Source organism: Sinocyclocheilus anshuiensis, unplaced genomic scaffold (genome assembly GCF_001515605.1).
Source record: "Sinocyclocheilus anshuiensis isolate Anshui unplaced genomic scaffold, SAMN03320099.WGS_v1.1 scaffold88, whole genome shotgun sequence".
NCBI classification, from domain to species: Eukaryota; Metazoa; Chordata; class Actinopteri; order Cypriniformes; family Cyprinidae; genus Sinocyclocheilus; species Sinocyclocheilus anshuiensis.
The window spans coordinates 133,645-155,458 of record NW_015555728.1 but is presented as its reverse complement, the minus strand read 5'-3'; the positions used below and the strand labels follow the sequence as shown (position 1 = coordinate 155,458).

Sequence of the window (21,814 nt, the reverse complement as noted above, 5' to 3'; positions counted from 1 at the left end):
TTATTTATTCAGCTGTCAAATGATGTACAAATCTCAATTTTGAAAAATTGACACTTATGACCAGGGTCACATATATAAATTAGTGTGTAGCCAACAGTATTTAAAGCTGGTCATTTAACTATTAACTGTATACTTTGCGGAATGTTTTTTTAATCTGATTTTTTAGGAATTATAATTGTAACTGAATAACACTCCTTAAAACAGACAATTCATGATTTTGTATGAATGTTTTTTCTGCATAAATAAAATGGTCACAAGCAGAGAAGTATAATGCCAAACTGATTTTATTTAAAAACAAGTCTGTCTTTGTAATAGTGTGATATAGTCAATATTTAAAAATTTTCGATTTTGACATCTAGCATAATGTATAAGTTGCAAAACGTTTAAACAATAATTTAAGCCAATGTTTAAACTGCAGGTAAAATGGATTTCCAGCTTATTTTACTGTTGTTTAAGAATTACAGCCAGAATTAGTGCTGTTTGTTTTTCCATTAGAAAAACAGAGCCAGGTAATATGAATGACTGAAATCAACAGATTTCAATTTGTATGCCCATGCATCTCCTTCAATAATAATTTTTCTGTTGTGTATATAGTTAAACCGGCTATAAAGATGAGTGCTGCCGTCTCTGTCTGTCCAGTTCAAAAGCACACGGCAACCCTGCCTACATCAAGCACCCATTCCTTTCATGAAATTACTCAATCATAACTTTCCATCACTACAGAATCTTAAAAAAACTAATAAAAAATCAATATGGACACCATGAGGACCAAAAAAAAAAAAGGAGTCTCAGGTTTTGAGCAGTTGGCTGTCTGCAAAAAAGCAAATATTACATGTAAATAATGTGGCAGATTGTAACAAATCAAGCACTCTGAATCTGTACACAGTATACTAGTACTCTGCAATAATACTAACTGCATAAAGACAAAACTGAAATATTCTTGCATTGTTAACCAGTAACACAAACAGAGTGAATATGAAGTTGCAACTGCACATTCAACCAATGTACCACAGAGGGGGGAAAAACTGACCACGTTCACATAGTATACTTCCCATTTAGTCTAGTGCAAATATGGTCCCACCTACAAAAAAGTGCAGGTTGAAACAAAGATACATGGCACAAGAAAAATCTCATGAGAGGATTTGTGAAGTGCTCGTTATGCTCCGCTCCTTATGGTAATTCCTCATTTGCACTGATAAAGTTCAAGGTTTTTTTCACACATGGGATGCAAAGGTTTGAGATGAAGTACTCAGATATTTCCCTCTATAACTCCATGTCTTCCTCTCCAGAGTTGAGGAGCGCTGGGCTGCTGAACAGGGGGCTAAAAGTCTGCTCATTGGGTGCAGTGAACTGGGGCTGGGGTGGGGGGCTGCTGATAGGCGGTACAGGGGTGGGAGTCTGTCTGCTCACTGCCAACTGCTTGCGCTGCTGTCTCTGTAAAGAGTCCTTCAGCCTCTGGGTGAGAGGGTCCTCTGGGGGGCGCCACAACACCAATTCCATACAAGAGCAGCTCCTGCAGAGGTGAGTGAAAAAGATTGTGCTAAGCTGGATTCCTTTACAATGAGCTCAGTGCTGTTGGTAGAAGCTGATGCTCTGTTGCTGGTTTGGGAACATGTTTCTGTTTGTTTTCATACAATGATGAAAAGAATAAGTAAGAATCAATATGATTTCATATGATCTGCTTTGACTTGCTTTGATTGTTTAGAATGGGTCATTTAAAACTACAGGAAATCAAAATTTATAAATCTCAATTTCAAAAAATTGACCCTTATGACTGGTTTTGTGGTCCAGGGTCACATATATTTACTTTCATCATAAATGTCCCTTGTCTTATTTAGGTGTTTTAAAAGGTCTCTTTCAGAATCTTACAATACATCAAAAATGAATACTTTTTTCCCCCCACCCTATGTTTTTTTTAATCATGTTTTGATTTTACACTATTGTTCAAAAGTTTGGGGTCCGTAAGATTTTTCAAGTTTTTAATGTTTCTGAAAAAATCTCATATAGGCTGCATTTGTTTGATGAACACAATAAAACAGTAATGTGATGAAATATTATTATTCTTATTATTATCAAATAACTTTTGTATTTTAATATTTTTTAAAATGTAATTTATTCCTATAATGGCAAAGCTGAGGTTTCAGTCTTCAGTTTTCACATGATCCTTCAGAAATCTTTCTAATATGTTGATTTGCTGCTCAAGAAATATTTCTTTCTATTATCAATGTTGAAAACAGTTCATACTTTTGTGGAAACCTTGATAGATTTTTTTTTTCAGGATTCTTTGATGAATAGAACGTTTTTTATTGTTGTTTTTTTAGTTATTACTGTTTATTATGCTTGACAAGTAGCATATATAGAAACCTGAAAATAAGATACGTACACCGACTGTGCTACCGTATGGGGCAGAATGTCACCAATCCCACGTTGTAGCCCCTCCTTTAAGCTGTCAGACATCACCAGCACTGGTCTGCGCTGAGCCGGTTCCACATCAAGCTCTTCTTCATCGCTATCATCCTCCAAAGTTATCCTGTAACACACACACACACAATATATCAAGAAGACTGCCTATAAAAATCTACACTTTTTAAAGGTAGCATAACATCAGTTTGAACTTTCATACATGTCATTTCTGAACAATGACTCCACAATGACGCACTTTCTCCCATTTATAAGTAATAGGAGCGCACTGTCTTGGTATATCTAAAGTCTTTGTACACATGTACAGCTTGAAATCAAGCTAATGGCGTCTTCATTTCTTGTCTCACCTGTCTTCTATCTCTTGCAGTCTCCTCTGAGTGGCCTCTACCTCCATGCCTGAGCCTTCTGTGGGAACTCTGGGTAGTGGAGAGGGAGTGGCTGTGAAGGGCAGACCCATCTCCTCTGTCCTGGGTTCAGTCTGCAGTTGAACCGGGCTGGTCTCAGAAGGGGAAGTGGTGGTAGAGTCCACAGACCATCTTTGGCTCACTTTAGGACTTGGATACTCATCTGCTCCTTCCTTTCCCATCAGCTTTCGCTGTTTAGGACTGCAGCTTCTGTAGGGGAAAAAGGTCATGAAAAACCCACTGCAGCACATGGCAAATCTCATGAGTGAAAACAATTTACTTACTCATCATCTGTCCTTCTCCTCTGCTTCCTCGTGCATCTTCTATCCCAGCTTTTAAGTTTAAATGCACAGACAAATAAGATGTGAAGTCTTCATTTAATTGCATAAACGAAGACTGTATGATAGCACAAGACACGTATACTTACGTATTTGGCATAGATCCACCTGTTAGATGATGCAAGTCTCTGGTTGGCTTGCTAATTGTGCCCAAATCAGTGTTACTAAAGTGAGCAAGGGGGGAGAATGTGATGAACTCCAGCTCGCTGCTTCCTGACCTGGTGCTCTGCATGGTCCTTCAGCAGCTGAAGATGAGCTGAAAACATCAGAATTAAATAGCAACTGCAGTCACGCAGTGTGAATAGAAGTAGAAGAATCTGGAAAACAGAAAAATGAATAAATCAATGGTTCTGGACGTTCAGAACAGGTCATGCAGATGTTCTGTACAACATGACACGAGTTATACTATGGGTATAGAAGGCAAACTCACAGTTTTACCTTTAAAAAATATTTAAACCTTATACATACTTACATAATGAATGGTTATTGTTTTAAGTAGGACAAACTGTCATTTGCTGGTGTGAGTTGTAGGTGTAATAAGCTAAACTGGTCGCTAACTTGGTAAATTCATATTTTCCTCCACCGTAGGCCATGACATTGTAATGAGTCTTTTATGCTCTGAAAAACTAAATGTTGATTTCAGTTTTGCTTGTAATGGTCTTTAATAATTCGCCATTAAGAAATATTATGGTACTCTGGATAAGAATAACTTGAATTGATCGCTGGCTGTAGCTTGAAACATCCTCTAGTCATACGCCCCAGAACAAGCAAAACAAAACACCGTCAGGTCATTAGGAACACAAATACTTACCTCTCACACGCTCCCGAAAGCGGAAAGCCAATTTTGCTTAAAATGTGGAAATGTGTCTAAAGACAACTGACATGAGAAGTTGCAAGAGCCTAAATTTTAAGACGCATTTCTAGAACAGCGTGCAAGTGAGCGGGGCTTCGTGGGATTTGTAGTTCGAAGGTTTTGTAGTTCTTTAACCGGAAGTATGCTATAATAACAGTAAACAAACTCACGTTTGGGAAGAAAGAGGAAACATTTTCTTGCTGTTAAACATTAGAAAAACCCTAGGGAAGAAAATAGTTCAAGACAAAAATGGAAGATAACATAATTTAGAGCACAGGTCGACAATAAGTTGCAAAACTACAAACTCTGTAGATGAGTAACTCTCAGAAACTCCGCTTCTGCTCACGGTCATAATGTGTTAGTAAAAGAGAGTCAGTTGTTCATTTTTAACTGGATTCAGCAAGATACCTAACTTGGTCTAAAAATGGTAAGAACCACTAACAGTTTGACTAAGTATATTGATCAACTTTTCGTTAGTACGATACAGAATGTTTAAGCTCAAAACTCATTAGAAGTTAGAAATTAGTTTACTGCTTGCAAAATAATAAAATGTTAATATGCTAATAACGAATTTCATCAGTTGTCTTGTGTTGTTCTCAGATTACTCTTGTCATTGTGAGTGCGCTACTGCTGCCGCTGGCTGCTGGAAAACCTTGTGGTAAGATTTAGTGTAACTGGTGATTTAGTTTTTCTTTTCTTTCTATTTTCTTTCTATTTATTTATTTTTGCGATTTTGATTAGTAGTCATCTTCTGCTCATGTGGTGGGGAAATGACAGGAAACCCCGTCATTGCGCAATGCCTTGTCCTATTTCCACAGTAATAACTTTGCAAAACGTAATCAGTACAAATGATGGACATAGATGGTAATACCACGGTTCTTTGGTATATACAGAGATACTGAATCATCATCGTATTCCTATACTATTCAGATATTTTAAATTAAAGATTGCCACAGAACTATTATGTCCAAAAGAATAGTAGTCTATAATAGTCTTTTTTTTTGTGTGTGTGTAGGTTTAGATTTTTTTCCAGTATGTTTTTATTGATTTCTAGTGGTTATCATCCTTTTGTAGAGACTGCTGTAGGGATTTGTTATCCTGTATAGTCTACAATTATTCTGCAATATCATAATAACCTATAATGTACTATACTGTAACCAATTAATGTAACCAATAATGTACTATTCTATAATCCAACTACTCTAACCAATTCATAACATTCATCTTATTCTTACTTCAGAGATTTAGAGATTACTTAGTCATTTCAGTTTGTCCTGTCAGCAGAAGTTCTGCTAAGAATACTTGAAATCATTTCACTCTGCTCTTTGCCCTCTCTTTTGTGACTGTGACAATTCTGAGACAAAATGTATTTTATGGGTTGCATGAGTAGGTGAGAAAAAGGTCGCTGTGACCTGTATCGCTGAGACAGCAGTGGACATAAACCAACTATACAGTGGCACTGTAAATAAGCAACAGTGGTCAATGAGAACAGTGATGCAAAGTTTATAATAGTCTGCATTTAATTTCATACTCTCTATTTTCTCGGTATCATCTTTCAGCATCAGATCACGAGGCTCTTCTCCTGTCCCTCAATAAACAGCTGCTGCGCTCCGTGGACACGCAAGATACCCTACCCAATCCCAGTGTGCACATCGCCCTCCGGCTCTCAACATACCATAATCTAGCTAAAGAGAGCGAATATCTCAAACGCCTCAAGGCAGAGTTTCATGATGATATTGAGAAGTATGGAACACGTTTAAACTTTAACACAACGGTAAATTACTTCAGGAACAATTTTCACTGTAGTGGAAATATATTCCACCGTTCCTGGTTCTGTGGTCTATTCTGATCTGTTCTAGAATATTGTTCTATTTCAACTGATTTTGGTTCTTATTACTATTCTATATATCTGCTTATAGATCTCTCAGAAATAATGAGTTGGTGGTTGGCCGTCTTGCCCTGTACATCTTGGCTTTAAAGTCTTCCTGTCATGATCTGGAGAGTGTACATCTCACTCATAATGAAATAAAGGAGTCTCTCCTCATTCACCTAAAGAAAGAGATGGAGGAAGAAAAACAAAACATTGCATGTGAGGGGCGATTTTTTTGTAATAGGGTCTGGTAGATTTTTTTTATGTTTTTGAAAGAAGTCACTTATGCTCGCCATGGCTGCATTTATTTGATTAAAAATACAGTAAAAACAGTAATATAGTCAAATGTAAATGTTTTAATGTGATGGCATAGCAGAATTTTACATTACTCATTAGTCCAGTCTTCAGTGTCACCTGATCTTTTTGTGCTGCTTAATATTTTTGAGGAAAACTGGTAGATTTTATTTGAAATAGAAATCTTTTGTAAAATAAATTTTAATGCATCCTTGCTGAATAACAGTATTAATAAAAAAAAAAAAACTTACGGACACCAAACTTTTGAACAATAGTGTATATGTAATTTTGTTGTACTGTAATTTTAATATTAACTCTTTTCTGCAGTCGGTCACCGTCCAAAGACCAACTACTATCAGTACTCTCTGGGCATTCTGGCTCTGTGTGTGAGCGGTGTTAGAGTCAGCACACATGTCAGCCAAAAGCTCATCCATGCTGTGGAACACAGACAGATAAAACACGGAGAGTCATTATGTGTCGGTGAGTTTAAATCAGCTCTTTTTTGGTTCACCTAAACATGAAAATTCTGCCAAATTTGCCCATTGGCCTCTGACCATCAATGCCTCCTAATCATCCCCATACACTGATTGGCTTCATAACTCTGTCTCCTCTCCACCAATAAGCTGGTGTGTGGTGGGTGTTCTGTATATTTCAACTGATTTTGGTTCTACTTGAATTATTACTATTTTATATATCTGCTTGCAGATCACTCAGAAATAATGAGTTGGTGGTTGGCCGTCTAGCTCTGTACATCTTGGCTTTAAAGTCTTCCTGTCATGATCTGGAGAGTGTACATCTCACTCATAATGAAATAAAGGAGTCTCTCCTCATTCACCTAAAGAAAGAGATGGAGGAAGAAAAACAAAACATTGCATGTGAGGGGCGATTTTTTTGTAATAGGGTCTGGTAGATTTTTTTTATGTTTTTGAAAGAAGTCACTTATGCTCGCCATGGCTGCATTTATTTGATTAAAAATACAGTAAAAACAGTAATATAGTCAAATGTAAATGTTTTAATGTGATGGCATAGCAGAATTTTACATTACTCATTAGTCCAGTCTTCAGTGTCACCTGATCTTTTTGTGCTGCTTAATATTTTTGAGGAAAACTGGTAGATTTTATTTGAAATAGAAATCTTTTGTAAAATAAATTTTAATGCATCCTTGCTGAATAACAGTATTAATAAAAAAAAAAAAACTTACGGACACCAAACTTTTGAACAATAGTGTATATGTAATTTTGTTGTACTGTAATTTTAATATTAACTCTTTTCTGCAGTCGGTCACCGTCCAAAGACCAACTACTATCAGTACTCTCTGGGCATTCTGGCTCTGTGTGTGAGCGGTGTTAGAGTCAGCACACATGTCAGCCAAAAGCTCATCCATGCTGTGGAACACAGACAGATAAAACACGGAGAGTCATTATGTGTCGGTGAGTTTAAATCAGCTCTTTTTTGGTTCACCTAAACATGAAAATTCTGCCAAATTTGCCCATTGGCCTCTGACCATCATCGCCTCCTAATCATCCCCATACACTGATTGGCTTCATAACTCTGTCTCCTCTCCACCAATAAGCTGGTGTGTGGTGGGTGTTCTGGCACACTGGCTGGCGTCGCATCATCCAGGTGGATGCTGCACACTGGTGGTGGTTGAGGAGTTTCCCCCGCTTTCATGTAAAGCGCTTTGAGTACCCAGAAAAGCGCTATATAAATGTAACAAATTATTATTATTATGTGTCGGTGAGTTTAAATCAGCTCTTTTTTGGTTCACCTAAACATGAAAATTCTGTCATCATTTACTTACCCTCATGTAAATCCAAACCCCCATATGACTTTCTTTCTTCTGTGTTGCACAAAACATTTCAAGCAATTACAATGAATGGAAACTGAAGTCTTCACACTTCAAAAAAGGATGCAAAATACTGTCAAAGTATCCCATATTTCAAATTTTCTGAAGCCATACAGCTTCATTAAAGTGCGATGTCCAGCACAGTCAAAATTTCTCCTTTGTGTTCTCCTTATGTATTAAACTTAAGGAAATATGTTCACTTGTCCTGAGGTCACTAACCAATATGACTTCCTTCTTCACCCTTCAGACTCGCATGCGATGGCAGGCATGGCCCTGCAGTGTCTAAAAGACGAGGGACCTGCTGTTAAAAATACTGCAGAGCTAGACAGGGCACTTGCCACTATTAAGCAGAAGCTTCTTGACTCTAAGAGAACTGATGGTCACATGGGCAATGAGTTCAGCACAGGATTGGCAGTGCAGGTAAGAATAAAGATATTAAACATTTGGTTAAATGAAAAAGCCTTATTTGCATGACAGGTTCTCATTGTTCTCTGTTTTACAGGCCTTGATGGCTATGGGCAGTCAGATGGAGGAATGTGGCTCTGCTATGGAGGCTTTAAGGGCAGATGTTATGAAAGGAACATACCATAACCCTATGGCAGTCTCCCAGGTCCTGCCAGCTCTACACCAACGCACTTATCTTCAATTGAAGAGCCAAGAATGCCGCAATGAGGATGGTACGTACAACAGACATACAAGCTCATTTAAGTATCAATCAGCAGAATTGCATTTGCAGTCCTAAGGCTTGTTTTTCCGAAGATAAACAAAATAGGCTGCATTTTTATTTATGTTAATAAACCTGTATGCATAAAGGAAATGTACCATTAAATGCACTATTAAAATTATTCAATTGTAATTATTATTCTAAATTATTACAATTATTAAAACACAATATATTAAGAGTATTTCGGCGTTATACATTATATAAAAATATTATATTTAATGTTTAGCAGCTAATTAGAGTTTAATTAGGCAGGTTAAACTCAAAATTAGTTTTCCTAATAACTTCTGGGGGGGGGGGTTCTCCTTTTTTTAAATTTTCCATGTGCTTCTGGTTTGATGTCCCTGCTTTTAGACACTCTTACTATTGATGCGGATTCCGCTTCAGAAGTCCTCCCAAGTCACGGGCAAGTGTCTCTACAGGTGGAGGTTATTAAATCAAACGGTGCATCATCTGTGTTTTCCATTCATGTACCCACGGGCTCCTCCCTATTTGAAGCCCTCAACCTTCTTCAAGACAAACAAACTGGTTTCACGTGAGTTTGGATTTCTTAAGATACTTCATTTGAAATATATTGTCAAATCAATTTTGTTTGCTTTTTTACTGTATTAATTACAACTCTTTTTTTTATGGATTTTGTTTACGAACAACCCTTTTGCTCTGTGTATCACAGCTTTAGCACAGAGGACAGCTTGTGGGGACCCTTCCTCAGTGTGGTCAATGAAGAACAAGCCCGTCAGACTGATCGTAGATACTGGCATATCTCCTCAGATGGCAGCTCTCTAAAACAGGGTGAGAACAAACATTCGTTTTACATAAAATAGGCGTATCAATGCACGTCTATAAAAATGTATGGCACAATGTTTTTCAGACAGTTTTATAGTCTCTATATATCCTATATTAATGTGCGATGCTATGCATTTCTCCTCAGGTATCAAAGACTATAAGATTGATTCAGCTCAAAACATCACCATTAAGAGCACTGGGTACTGATTCCTCAGCTGGGTGCAAGAGAAGAGATGAATGGGATGAAACCTTAATATGTTTAAGAATTCTACTGATATAATTGAGTTTGATCTTTTTCTTGTCATAAACAACTTTCTGTTTGATTGTTGCCACAGTTTGCCTGGATGTATAAAGGTTCATGAAAACAGGAATCAGAACATAGCAATAATGTTGGTATTTTACTTAGAGATTTAATGCAATATACCTTTTGAAATCTAACATATCTTTTTTTGTGTGAGACTGCAGCTGCTACGAATCTAGATGAACAAATATAAAATAAATAGATAACGAATTTTTAAAAAATCTGTGGCTTCTTTAAAATGCAAAGAAAACCGTATCTCACACCATGGAGATAAAATGTTCACTGTAGCATATGGTTGCATATAGTTGCACTAATGAAGCACATTAATGAAGACACCTAACATATATTCCCTAACGTTACTTTTCATGTTGAACCAAAACGTAAAACCAGCGGAGCAGTTTGATACGTGGTATATACATTGTTATGGCCACTCCGTATGGAAGAACATCGAGTAATGAACCCTTTTTCTCAAAGGAAGTCTCAAGTTCGTTAAGCCATCATCATTATTTTATGCACAGCTGTGCTATTGCTCTGCTAATTCAACCTTCAGAATCTGGTCTTACTGGTGAAATCAGTGAAGACTGCAGAAGCAAATTAGCTTTTTTAGGTAACTGAAACGACACCTGGGTTGTGCATGGTTTATTATGAAAATAAATTAAATAAACCAGACCACGCATATATAGGAGTGAAACACTGTATCGTGTTTTTGTTTTACTGTCCAACCCCTGTACGTGATATGTGTGTCATATTGACATTATCTAGGTTTTCAGTGAAATTCTCGGCTAACGAACTTGTATTGAGACTTTTATTTTGAAATGTAATATTCGTGAGCGTAGCTGACCTTACCCGTACGTACTTCACAAATACACAGAGCAACATTTCAATGATTTCATTATTGATACGCTGTGGAGGTTTTAGTATGAACACACTGCACAGCGAGTCACAAATGTAAGATGTGGAGGGTTGGATCCAATCACTTAGTTGGTCTAGTATAGACGACAATACCACTGTAAGTACAAGAGCATCACAAATCTGATAGAAATCTGTTAAATATACAGTAAACGTTAGTCAGTTCCGCGCTAGCAAACGGCTAGTATTTACAAGCGGCTGTCAACTATCTGACTTAACAGCAATCCACAATAGTACGTTTGTTTATATACAATTTGCGTTTTTTTAAAAGATTCTTTGAGTGCTTTGTGCATACACTATTTTCTATATATAAACATCACGGTCATTTCTATAATGGTAGAAGTCGCAGTCTCAGGTTGTGTCTCAAAACTTAGCGAGCTGCTTACCTCGACAGCATTTTGGACATCATTATACACGCACTTATGGTACTCCAAAATGTTGTCTAGGTAGGCAGCTTACTAGGTTTTGAGACACAGCCTTAGGCATCGCTGCAAATTGGAGTTAACGTTACTGCAGCACTCTGCAGCATGTCAATACATGAAAGAGGCTAGTTATGTCATTTATATGTCTACAGCTGCATGTCTTCATATAATGCATTGCATCTTCATTCAGTTGAGCTCACTGTTGTTTCCTGTATGTTGTAGTAGCAGAACCTGATGAGCACCTGAATGAGGGTCTTGTAATGCTGGACTGCAGTAGCTGTGTCATTCTTTTGAAAAGATCTCAATACATTCTGAGATATTATGCTGTGCCAAAGAATGACTCTCAAACTCTCAAACAAGAGTAGAAATGCTTCATGAGCATTGCAAGAAAACTGTCCACCCACAGACAGACAAACTGGGGACATCATAGAGACCTATTTGAGACTAGTAAATTTTACATCCATAATACACATCTAGAGGCATAAATTGGTCAAGATGTTTTCCGCTCTGAAGAAGCTCGTTGGTTCTGAGCCGGCTGGTCCAGTAAAGGACAAAAACATCCCTGCTGGCCTGCAGTCAATGAACCAGAGCCTGCAGAGAAGATTTGCTAAAGGGGTTCAATACAACAGTAAGTCAAATGCCTGCTGAGTTAAAACTTTGAGGGGAAATGTATTATTAATGATAATTAAGAATTAGAATGTGCAAGTTTTGAGATTGGTTGTAATTTATTTAACTGTTTTGATGTTTCTTTGCTTTGCCTCAATTTCTTACCAAGATTAGGCTAAATGAAAAAAGGCATACACATTGGACTAAATTATAACACACACAGCATGTCACCACAAATCAAGTCTGTGTTGCTAGAGCCCGAGGGCGCTGTGTGCTAGAGATAATGTTATTAACACAAGCTCTAACATGTTATGTGTGGTCTTTCAGTGAAAATAGTTATTCGAGGAGATAGAAACACTGGAAAAAGCACCCTGTGGCATCGGCTGCAGGGTAAGAAGTTCCAGGAAGAGTACATTCCCACTCAGGAGATCCAGGTCACTAGTATTCACTGGAATTACAAAAGTAAGCTTTTGTTGAAATCTTTTTACTTACAGGCTTTTGTACTAAAGTTTTATTTTTTATTTTTATCTAATGACATTTCTTTCCATTTATGCATCTTAAATATGTCAAAATAGATTTACATCAAGGTAAATATGCAATCTGTCAGACAGAGGATAAGTAGATTAGAAGTATGGCTTTTTAATGGCCTGTATCAAGTATTGGTAGCATAGTGATTGATCTAGAGTTTATTTTCCCTATTTATTTACATCCATCTGTCAAAAGCTCAACATCACGTGGTGTAACCTGTTGGCTGTAATTTACAGTGAGGCTTCCTGCTTTTGAGAGCGGGCATGGCTCTACTTGTATCCAGTGTGTTACTTGGAAAAACAAAGTGCTGTGCTCATTGCAAAGCACTTTTGGCAAAGTAAAAATAAAAGGAATAGTTCATCCAAAAATGAAAATCCAAGATGTAGATGAGATTTTCTTCATCGGAACATATGTTTTTATCAGCTATTTGGTTTCTCATTCTGATGGTACACATTCACTGCAGAGGGTCCAGTGGTGAGCAAGTGATGTAATGCTAAATTTATCTGTTCTAACGAAGAAAAAAAAAATCTTCATCTTGGATGGCCTTAGGATAATTTTTTTTTATGATCATATTTTCATTTTAGATTAATTATTCCTTTAGGAATAAGTTAATAAAAAAAATCAACAAGAAAATTCTTAGGCTGTGGAAATTTGTATTTGTATTGCTGTAACTTAGAATCACCGCAAAATAAATGTATTGAAAGGAATGAAAGGAAGCAACCTCAGTTTTCCAGACCTGCTCAAATTCTTCTAATTTCCCTTCAGCTACTGATGATGTGGTGAAGGTAGAGGTTTGGGATGTGGTTGATAAAGGTGAGTTTTCTCCAGTCTATTACAAGTAATTTCTCAGCATTCAGATCAGGTGACTTTATAGACTTTATTAGTGTCATATTTATCTTAAGGCTGGAATACACTACAAAACTTTTGCACAGTTTTGCCCTGATTTGCTGTCTGGAGGAGTTAATGCTTACAGCCAGCAGATATTGGGCAGTCAAAGTTGACAGATTTCACAGAAAATGGCATAATTTATGATGGGCACAGACTCTGATGTATTTATTTTGTGCTTCAGTCTGTAATTCCAACCATTTGGAAGACATCAAACATGTTTTATATTTTAAGCAAATTTTAGAACAATGTTTTCATTTGTCTCTTGCCTCTTTTAGCAACAAGGTGCATGTTTGGGTTTGAGCTTGTTACGTCTGATAGTGCGTGACACTCAGCTGTTTATTGTGCAATGTCCAAATGTTCTCTGTAACCATTTACAAAGTCTGGAAGTGTATGATGATTAGTTTTAGAAAATCTGTTTTCATGTAGTGTATTCTAGCCTTCATGCATTTTCTTGTTTATGCCAAGTTTAGTGTACAGGTACTGCATGTCATTGTTTAATTCACTTCCTCCATCTCATTCTAATGGTCACACATGAAGTCATTTCATCAAGCCCTCCTTCATCCCCAGTCATTTATATTAATGGTATTTTTCTTACTTGCTGTCCAACCAGGCCAAAAAATCCCCCTTCCAGAAGGTGTAGGTGAGAAACTTCAGAGATTGTAGACTTTAGGCTGTGACTTGCCTGTGCTTGATCCATTTGTTCTTTTACCTGAGTGCCAACATGTTATGTTGACTGAATTTTCAATCACTGCATTGTGGCAGACTATATGTAACTAGTCTAACGTGTCTGCTGGACTACAAGTGTAAAAAATGGAAGGTGAAGATACCCAGATACCACAAAACCATCTCTTGCTAATGCCACTAGTGTCGCTTCCTTTGTGAAAAGGCAGAAGCCACAAAAACAATTGCTATCTGTTTTTGATACTGCTTTTGAAGTTACTGAAAGTTGCTTTCAACTAATGATGAAGTCAAATTTAATGTATTCTTACAATATTCTGGCTTTCTCTAGGAAAGGGAAAAAAGAGATGTGAAACCTTGAAGTTGGACAATGAACCTCAAGAGGTAAATCTATAGTGATAATCTACCAATATCTAACAGGCTGTTCCAGTTATGCTACCGTTGGTTATCAGTAAGATTTTTTTATTTTATGAAAGAAATTAATGCTTTTCTTTAGCAAGGATGCGTTGAATTGACCCCCCAAAAATTATATTTCAAATAAACGTCGTTTGCTGTTTTCAAGACTAATAATAATGCAAAATGTATCCTGAGCACAAAATCAGCATATTTAACGATTTTTGAAGGATAATGTGACACTGAAGACTGGAGTAATGGCAGCTTTGCCATCACATGAATAAATTACTTTTTCAAATATATTAAAATAGTAAGCAGTTATTTTAAATTGTAAAAATATTTCACAATATTACTGTTTTTACTGCATATTTTAATCAAATAAATGCAGCCTTGGTGAGCATGAGAGACTTCTTTCAGAAACATAAAAATTTCTCTGTGCCTTCAGCAAACTGAGAGTGAACTGGCCTTGGATGCTGAGTTTTTGGACGTGTACAAAAACTGCAATGGTGTGATCTTGATGTTTGACATCACCAAGCAGTGGTAGGTGAACAAATACAATTAGCATCTCTATAGACTACTTCTCCAGCATGCTAACTTCAGCTAGCCCTTAGTTTTACAAATCTATGCTTTTTATGATCCAATAGGACTTATAATTACATTTTGCGGGAGTTGCCCAAGGTTCCCACTCATGTGCCAGTGTGTGTACTTGGAAATTACCGGGACATGGGAGAACACAGAGTCATTTTGCCTGATGACATCCGTGACTTCATTGCTGGCCTTAACAGGTTAGGGGCTGATGTTGAATTAAAGAGTTGAAATAGTGACTATGTTCGCTAATGAGATGTGTTTACGATCTTGTATTATTGTTAGTGGGCTGATGTTTGATGTCTCCATGATTTTGTAGACCCCTTGGTTCCTCTTACATCCATTATGCAGAATCTTCCATGAAGAACGGTTTTGGTTTAAAATATTTGCACCGATTTTTCAACATTCCATTCTTGCAGCTTCAGGTAAGCAGGTTCATTTTCTAGCCTAGAATATCTCTTCAAGGCTAAAGGTTTATTCAAATTAAAACTCAACCAGCTACCAGACAAAGCTAGTGAACATTTGTAATTGTTAATATTGTCTAAGCTCAATAATCTGTGTCATGTGCCCAGCACAAATGAGATCAGTTATTTTTAACTGTATTCCCAGTTACTGTTCCCATTACTCTAGTTGTTACAGCTTTCATTGAAACGATAGTGAATGAAACTTTAGTTTGAAGTTCTACTGCCAACTTCCACAGAGAGAGACCCTGTTACGACAGCTAGAGACTAATCAGTTGGACATTGATGCCACGCTAGAGGAGCTAACAGTTCAGCAGGAGACAGAAGACCAGAATTATGAGATGTAAGAACTAAAAAACACCCCAAACAAACTTCCTGTAGTTTAATTCCATCTGCTGGACAGTCAAAGCATTATTCTGATTCAAATATCAGCAACATTCCATGCAAATACAGCTATACAACTGTTCAAAAGTTTGGGGTCAATTATGTTTTTTAATCAATACTTTTTTCAACACAGATGCATTCATTTCAAGAAATTGTATAATTTTTAAATGAATAATTGCATAAATTAAAAGTGACAGTAAAGACATTTATATATATTATTTATTTATTTATTGAAGAATCCTGTAAAAAATTTAAAAAGGTTTGCAGCACAACTGTTCTCAACATTGATAAAAATAAGAAATTTTTCTTTGAGCATCTAATCAGCATATTAAAATGATTTCTGCAGGATCATGTGACACTGGAGTAATGGCTGCTGAAAATATAGCTTTGCCATCACATGAATAAATTACATTTTAAAATATATCAAAATAGACATTTTTTTTATTGTAATCATTTTTCAGAATATTACTGTTTTTACTGTTTTTGATCGAATAAATGCAGCTTTGGTGAGCATAAGAGACTTCTTTCAAAAACATTTAAAAAATCATACCAACCCCAAACGTTTGAACAGTATTGTACATTCCTTCACAAAAGTGAGATTGTTGGGCTGTTTGAAATTATGAGAACATGCTCAAATGCCTATTTTTAGGTTTGTGAACTGCAGTCAGTGCCGTCTGACTTTTGTGATACAGTAGGTGTCTGTTATAACTTTCAGTTTCCTGGAAATTAAAGACTCTGGTATTAAAGGCTACAGCTCTCCCGGCCCTGCTAACAGACAGAGCCCCTCCTCAGGCTCGCAGTCTCCCGTCGTTCCTCAGAGCGGATGCTCCACTAGCAGCTCCAGCCCCTGTAGCCCCCAGCAGCCTCCCATTCCCTCCCAGACCCTGAAGGCTCCATCCCCCTCTCCATCCCCTCCTCCTCCCCCTCTCTCCTCAACACAAGCGCCTGCGACCTCTCCCTCCCCTTCTCCTGCTCACCCTGGCCCGACGGTCTCTGCTCCAGCTCAGGCTTCTGCCTCTGCTACTCAAACCCAGAAACGCAGCTTCATCTCCAGGCTATTTGGCTCCGCTCCCACCCAGGATCCTCCAGCAGTCGCCCAGGGTGAGTTTTAGCGTGGTGCTTCTAGCTGCATGTCGGTCAAGTGATTGTAAGCTCTTCAACCAACAGTATTTGTGTTCATTCTCACATTTTTCTCAGCTATTCTTTGGATATTGTGCCGCATGACGGCTGTCATTTTCAGTGTGCTTATAAAATACTCAAAGCAGAAACATTCAGCTTTTATGTTGGACTAAAAATAGCTTTTACGTCTTTCCTCCTCAATTGTTCAGTGTTTCAGTGACTCATTGTTAAAGGACTGCTCTAATGCTATGAACTGCAGAAGAGATTTGAAGGCTGAGAGGAATTAATTCACACACACACATACACACACATTCTCTCTCAGAAGGAGTTTTCCCCGAGCGAGACCCACAAGGCTGTGAAAAATGGAGAGGATTAGGACTCGTGCACATCATAAGGATGTGTTGTGGATCAATAGAAAATCACAAGACCCTTTGCATTCCTGAATTATGGAGAGGGCTTTATTAGCTCCTGCACCCCACCTAAAGCAGTTAACAGTAGCGATTTCGAAAAATGCATGTTATTATATCAATTTTTTTTTCATGTATTACCATTCTTGTTTGGAGCTTATAGTAAGTGTTGCTGTTTATATATTTTTAATGTAAGTTGTTTTTGTCCCAGATCATGTGACCTCTTACTTCTTGGATTTCCACAGAGCCAGATCCAGTATCTGCAGCGGCTCCGCCTGCAGTTCAGAGCGTGGATGATTTTGTGCCAGACGACGGACTAGACAAAAGCTTCTTGGAGGACGGTGTCCCTTCTAACCCAAAACTGGCTATGAACACCCAGCCCTCTGCTGCGGGCCCTGCAGATAGTGACAGGTACATCAAGGGCAAATTAAAAGAAGGCATTCTTTATCAACTTTTATTATGTGATAATGCAATTTTTTATTATTTTTTTTATTCAAAGCGATATACACTACCATCCAAAGGTTTGGTTAAAATGGTTTTGAAAGAAGTCTCTTATGCTCACCAAAACAAATTGCATTTATTTGATAAAAAATAGAGTAAAAAGAGTTTTAATATATTGTACAATGTAATTTATTCCTGCGATGGCAAAGCTGAATTTTCAGCAGCCATTACTCTAGACTTCAGTGTCACATGATTCTTCATCTTTTCTTCATCAAATCATTCTAATATCCTGATTTGGTACTCCAAAAAAAATTTTTTTTATTATTATAAATGTTGAAAACATTTGTGCTGCTAATATTTTTGTGGAAACCGTGGTATCGTGATCCTGTGATATTCTTTGAATGAATGATTAATTCTTTGATTAAAGGGTTACTCCACCCCAAAATGAAAATTTTGTCATGAATCACTTACCCCCATGTCATTCCAACCCCGTAAAAGCTTCGTTCGTCTTCGGAACACAATTTAAGATATTTTGGATGAAAACCGGGAGGCTTGTGACTGTCCCATTGACTGCCAAATAAATTACACTGTCAGGTCCAGAAAAGTATGAAAGACATCGTCAGAATAGTCCACCTGCCATCAGTGGTTCAACCCTAACGTTATGAAGCGACGAGAATACTTTTTGTATGCGAAGAAAACAAAAATAATGACTTTATTCAACAATTTGTCACCATAGCGCCATTTTGGAGAGTATTCACTGAACGTAAACTGCGTATACTGTTCTACTTGTCTGTGTCAGCCGCACTACACGGTTACGTTTTCTACGTTTATTTACGCTTTGATTTGAACAAAAACAGCGTATCCGTGTGGTGCGGCTGACATAGCATACGCAGTTTGCGTTCAGTGGATACTCTCCAAAATGGCGCTACTGTGACGCGGAGGAAACAAACTGTTGAAAAAAATAGTTATTTTTGTTTAAAGTATTCTCGTCGCTTCATAACGTTACGGTTGAACCACTGATTGCAGATGGACTATTCTGACGATGTCTTTCATACTTTTCTGGACCTTGACAGTGTAATTTACTTGTGAGTCAATGGGACAGTCACAAGCCTCCCGGTTTTCATCCAAAATATCTTAAATTGTGTTCCGAAGATGAACAAAGCTTTTATGGGTTTGGAAAGACATGGGGGTAAGTGATTAACGACAACATTTTTATTTTGGGGTGGAGTAACCCTTTAATAGAAAGTTCAAAAGAACAGCATTTATTTAAAGTAAACATTTTTGTCTCTGAGTCAGTGCAGCTAGTCACTACAAAATAAGTTGAATTTGCATCCATACTTGTAACATGTTTATTTTAGTGATGGGGAAGGAAAAGAGGGGAACCCCATGATCGCTGGGTTCCAGGATGATTTGGACCCTGATGATGCAGAACTTGAACCCAGAGCTTCTATCCCCACTAAAGACTTGGACATCACTCTCTCCAGTGACGAGGAGGGTCCAAACCCTTCTGTAGCTCAGGATGAAGATCTGAACCCTGAACCTCACCTGTAAGCTTAGAATCCTGGCTTTCATTATTAATAGATTAGATTAATGAAACTACATTAAAGAGTGAGATCTTCATGAACTTGTAAATTGTAGCTGAAGCAAGTTTAGAATTTTGTTTGTGTTGTGGGCAACAAGTTCATTTATTTTGTTTCCTGAACCCAGTCTGGTTTTCATGGTGATTTGTTAATAATATTTGGTTATTTAGGGTGGCTATGGATTCATTATCACTGGAGGACAAACCAAAACCTATCCACAAAGAGTCATTGATCCAGGCCCAGGAGAGTGTCAGCAGTCAGAACATAGAGACTTCCATTCTTAGTCCAGAACACAATACACGACCACTGCAGACAGCGGAAGCAGAAGCCCTGGCAGATCCCCAAGCACAGGTTGTAAAACAGAAAGAAAAATCGGCTCAAGCAGAGTCCTCTGACACAGACCCAGATGAGCCCGTGGCCAAACAGATGCTTTCATTTGTCATGGATGACCCTGACTTTGAGAGTGAGGAGGAAGTAATACAGAAAGTAGATAAGGTACCGAAGTGAAGTTGATAATGATGGGCATTGTATGTTTTGGTGACTTGTCTGGATAATTTAACCCAAAAAGACCTTTGCTTTCCTGTTTGCTCCAGGAATCTTTCCCAGTTAGAGATGATATTCCTGATCTGTCCGATGATGACATCACCACAGCTAAAATTCCTGAGCCCATGAAACCTACTGTACTGTCCTTCAAAAGCAAGAATGACGGTGACCTCTTTGGCCTAGGAATCGAGGAAAAGTCAATCAAAAGCAAAGACAGCAGCGAGGAACAAGATGGTAAGTCACTTGAATAATGTTATTATAGGAAACCGATATTAGTGATAGATGATATAACAGTCAATATCGATTTTCCTAGTGATTTTTGATGCACAACTTTTAACATTTAAACGTAGTATATATTTGCATAATATCAGCCATCAATAAACGGTTTCTACTTTTCTTCTCATAGAAAAAGAAAGCAAACATTCCAAGGAAAAGAAGAAAAAGAAAAAGAGGAGTAAAGAGGTGAATTATATTCCATTATAATAATTCATAGTTGAAATTACAGACTCTTGTTTTATAACTACTTTGTATTTCATCTCAGGATGATGACAAAAGCAGCAAGAAGAAACACAAGCACAAGAAAAAGGAAAGAGATGAGGCAGGTGTGACCGCAGATGAAAAGGAGAAGAGAAAAAGAAAGTCACGAAGCAAGAAAACTGATGATCTTGAAGCTTTTCTGGCTGGAGAAGAAGACTCAGCAAAAAGAGAGGAGGGCGACTATGAGGAACTGTAACACTCGCTCTCTGCTAAAGAAATGTTTGTGCATTGGTACCACAAGCTTGAAAAAGTTCTCGTCAGAAACCACAAAAACAAATGCTTTCTTTAACAGCCCAACACATGATGATGTATTGATCTGACTGACAGGTTACGAAACACTTCACACTGGTTTTCCATTTGCTACAAACACTTGCCAATCCACCTTCCATCCCTGAAGAGGTTGGGATGGCCGGCGTAGTTCACACTCTTTGGGCTCAAACGGCAATAAGTGGAAAAGCCATGGAAAATTGTTACAACTTGCATGTAATTTGACCTTTGATGTTTTTTTCGGATTGAAATGGACCCTTTTCACTCATAACATTGTGTTTTCTGAATGTTTACATGCTCGCTTTTATATGGTTGCAATATTTTTGTCATCACATATGTGAACCACTACCACTCCAATACAACGGTTTTCATTGATTTGATTGCATTATTAGTTGCCTTGTATATGTGGATGAATTGGTATTTATGCTCGATAGATGTTCTGAGAGCTTGGCTTTGTGTAGTTTTGCTGTGCGTTTAGTGTTTGAAATGAATATACTGTATTTCATGGTAGGATTATTTGGTTTTCCAAAATATATCAAGAAAAATATTTTAGAAATGTAAGAGATTTTGGTCAATAAATGCACTCATGATATGGGGGTAGTTACGATAGCAGACATAACTATTCTCGCACTCTTTTAATGCAGGAAATGCCTTAAAGGAAACTACGGTTAAACTTTTAGTTTTTTTTTGGTTGTCAGTAATTAAGCCATTTTGCATTTTTGCACTCCATCGTTTGTCTCTTGTCATCTGAGTTTTTTTTTGTTTTTTTTTGAAGTCGCTGTTGACTGAAACTGCTTTTGCTTGAAATTGGAATCAATACAAAAATTACTACAACATTTTTGTAATGCTACTGGGTTGGTTTTCTCTCTTTTTCAGTGTGGCTTTTTTAAGTTTGTTTGAACTGCTTTTGCTTGAAATTGGAATCAATACAAAAATTACTACAATATTTTTGTAATGCTACTGGGTTGGTTTTCTCTCTTTTTCAGTGTGGCTTTTTTAAGTTTGTTTGTTTTTTTTTCTCTTTAACTAATAATGAAAGCAAGTTAGCAAAGACGGCAGACAATGTTCGACTTCACTTCAGTTTTGATACGGACAGTGTGCAATGATAAAAAAAAATGCAAATGTTTGTTATATATGCATTCTTCTTACATCAAAATTGATTGACATCAAAAGTGTTTAATTATGTGTTCATTGATGCTTTGTTACATTGCATGAATTGGAATTAAATTTTC

General features: G+C 37.3%; 3 protein-coding genes across 13 annotated transcripts; 2 read left to right on the top strand and 1 right to left on the bottom strand.

Annotated features, from left to right (window-relative positions):
* Positions 1-320: 320 nt before the first annotated feature.
* Positions 321-4,118, bottom strand: ccdc117 (coiled-coil domain containing 117). Of its 4 annotated transcripts, none has more exons than XM_016466135.1 (6): positions 3,975-4,118; positions 3,253-3,480; positions 3,110-3,157; positions 2,769-3,035; positions 2,384-2,530; positions 321-1,513 (listed from the first exon to the last, which is right to left on the bottom strand). In XM_016466135.1, the coding sequence occupies exons 2-6, from the start codon at positions 3,393-3,395 to the stop codon at positions 1,264-1,266; spliced, it is 855 nt and encodes a 284-aa protein (XP_016321621.1). In that variant the 5' UTR covers positions 3,396-3,480; positions 3,975-4,118; the 3' UTR covers positions 321-1,263. The 4 variants fall into 4 exon arrangements, with proteins under 4 accessions (XP_016321621.1, XP_016321625.1, XP_016321624.1 ...); XM_016466139.1 differs by having other exon boundaries at positions 3,253-3,419; XM_016466138.1 differs by lacking the exon at positions 3,975-4,118 and adding an exon at positions 3,636-3,655.
* A 24-nt stretch (positions 4,119-4,142) lies between these two features.
* Positions 4,143-10,180, top strand: LOC107672782 (transcobalamin-2-like). Of its 2 annotated transcripts, none has more exons than XM_016466134.1 (10): positions 4,143-4,443; positions 4,617-4,674; positions 5,576-5,759; positions 5,936-6,105; positions 6,508-6,660; positions 8,274-8,446; positions 8,529-8,703; positions 9,102-9,282; positions 9,421-9,539; positions 9,679-10,180. In XM_016466134.1, exons 1-10 carry the CDS (start codon positions 4,441-4,443, stop codon positions 9,738-9,740), a joined length of 1,278 nt encoding a protein of 425 aa, XP_016321620.1. In that variant the 5' UTR covers positions 4,143-4,440; the 3' UTR covers positions 9,741-10,180. The 2 variants fall into 2 exon arrangements, with proteins under 2 accessions (XP_016321620.1, XP_016321619.1); XM_016466133.1 differs by lacking the exons at positions 5,936-6,105; positions 6,508-6,660 and adding exons at positions 6,886-7,055; positions 7,458-7,610 and having other exon boundaries at positions 9,679-10,179.
* A 473-nt stretch (positions 10,181-10,653) lies between these two features.
* LOC107672784 (rab-like protein 6) lies at positions 10,654-21,309 on the top strand. Of its 7 annotated transcripts, none has more exons than XM_016466141.1 (18): positions 10,654-10,682; positions 11,388-11,793; positions 12,099-12,233; positions 12,347-12,358; positions 13,065-13,112; positions 13,798-13,827; positions 14,197-14,249; positions 14,704-14,798; positions 14,903-15,043; positions 15,163-15,268; positions 15,544-15,647; positions 16,404-16,789; positions 17,460-17,625; positions 19,014-19,202; positions 19,406-19,730; positions 19,829-20,012; positions 20,185-20,240; positions 20,320-21,309. In XM_016466141.1, the coding sequence occupies exons 2-18, from the start codon at positions 11,661-11,663 to the stop codon at positions 20,509-20,511; spliced, it is 2,355 nt and encodes a 784-aa protein (XP_016321627.1). In that variant the 5' UTR covers positions 10,654-10,682; positions 11,388-11,660; the 3' UTR covers positions 20,512-21,309. The 7 variants fall into 7 exon arrangements, with proteins under 7 accessions (XP_016321627.1, XP_016321628.1, XP_016321629.1 ...); XM_016466142.1 differs by lacking the exon at positions 10,654-10,682 and adding an exon at positions 10,696-10,843 and having other exon boundaries at positions 14,707-14,798; XM_016466143.1 differs by lacking the exon at positions 10,654-10,682 and adding an exon at positions 10,696-10,843 and having other exon boundaries at positions 17,466-17,625.
* Positions 21,310-21,814: the final 505 nt, after the last annotated feature.

What these genes read in the sequence shown, in the direction of transcription:
- ccdc117 (XM_016466135.1), bottom strand. Translation starts at nt 3,395, where the DNA reads ATGCAGAGCACCAGGTCAGGAAGCAGCGAGCTGGAGTTCATCACATTC. An exon ending in GGTGGATCTATGCCAAATAC is followed by an intron (nt 3,158 to 3,252) that starts GTAAGTATACGT and finishes TAAACTTAAAAG; the next exon opens with CTGGGATAGAAGATGCACGA. An exon ending in CTGCAAGAGATAGAAGACAG is followed by an intron (nt 2,531 to 2,768) that starts GTGAGACAAGAA and finishes TGTGTGTTACAG; the next exon opens with GATAACTTTGGAGGATGATA.
- LOC107672782 (XM_016466134.1), top strand. An exon ending in AGAAAAACAAAACATTGCAT is followed by an intron (nt 6,106 to 6,507) that starts GTGAGGGGCGAT and finishes TCTTTTCTGCAG; the next exon opens with TCGGTCACCGTCCAAAGACC. An exon ending in GCACAGGATTGGCAGTGCAG is followed by an intron (nt 8,447 to 8,528) that starts GTAAGAATAAAG and finishes TCTGTTTTACAG; the next exon opens with GCCTTGATGGCTATGGGCAG.
- LOC107672784 (XM_016466141.1), top strand. Translation starts at nt 11,661, where the DNA reads ATGTTTTCCGCTCTGAAGAAGCTCGTTGGTTCTGAGCCGGCTGGTCCA. An exon ending in TTCCATTCTTGCAGCTTCAG is followed by an intron (nt 15,269 to 15,543) that starts GTAAGCAGGTTC and finishes CAACTTCCACAG; the next exon opens with AGAGAGACCCTGTTACGACA. An exon ending in GAAGACCAGAATTATGAGAT is followed by an intron (nt 15,648 to 16,403) that starts GTAAGAACTAAA and finishes TATAACTTTCAG; the next exon opens with TTTCCTGGAAATTAAAGACT.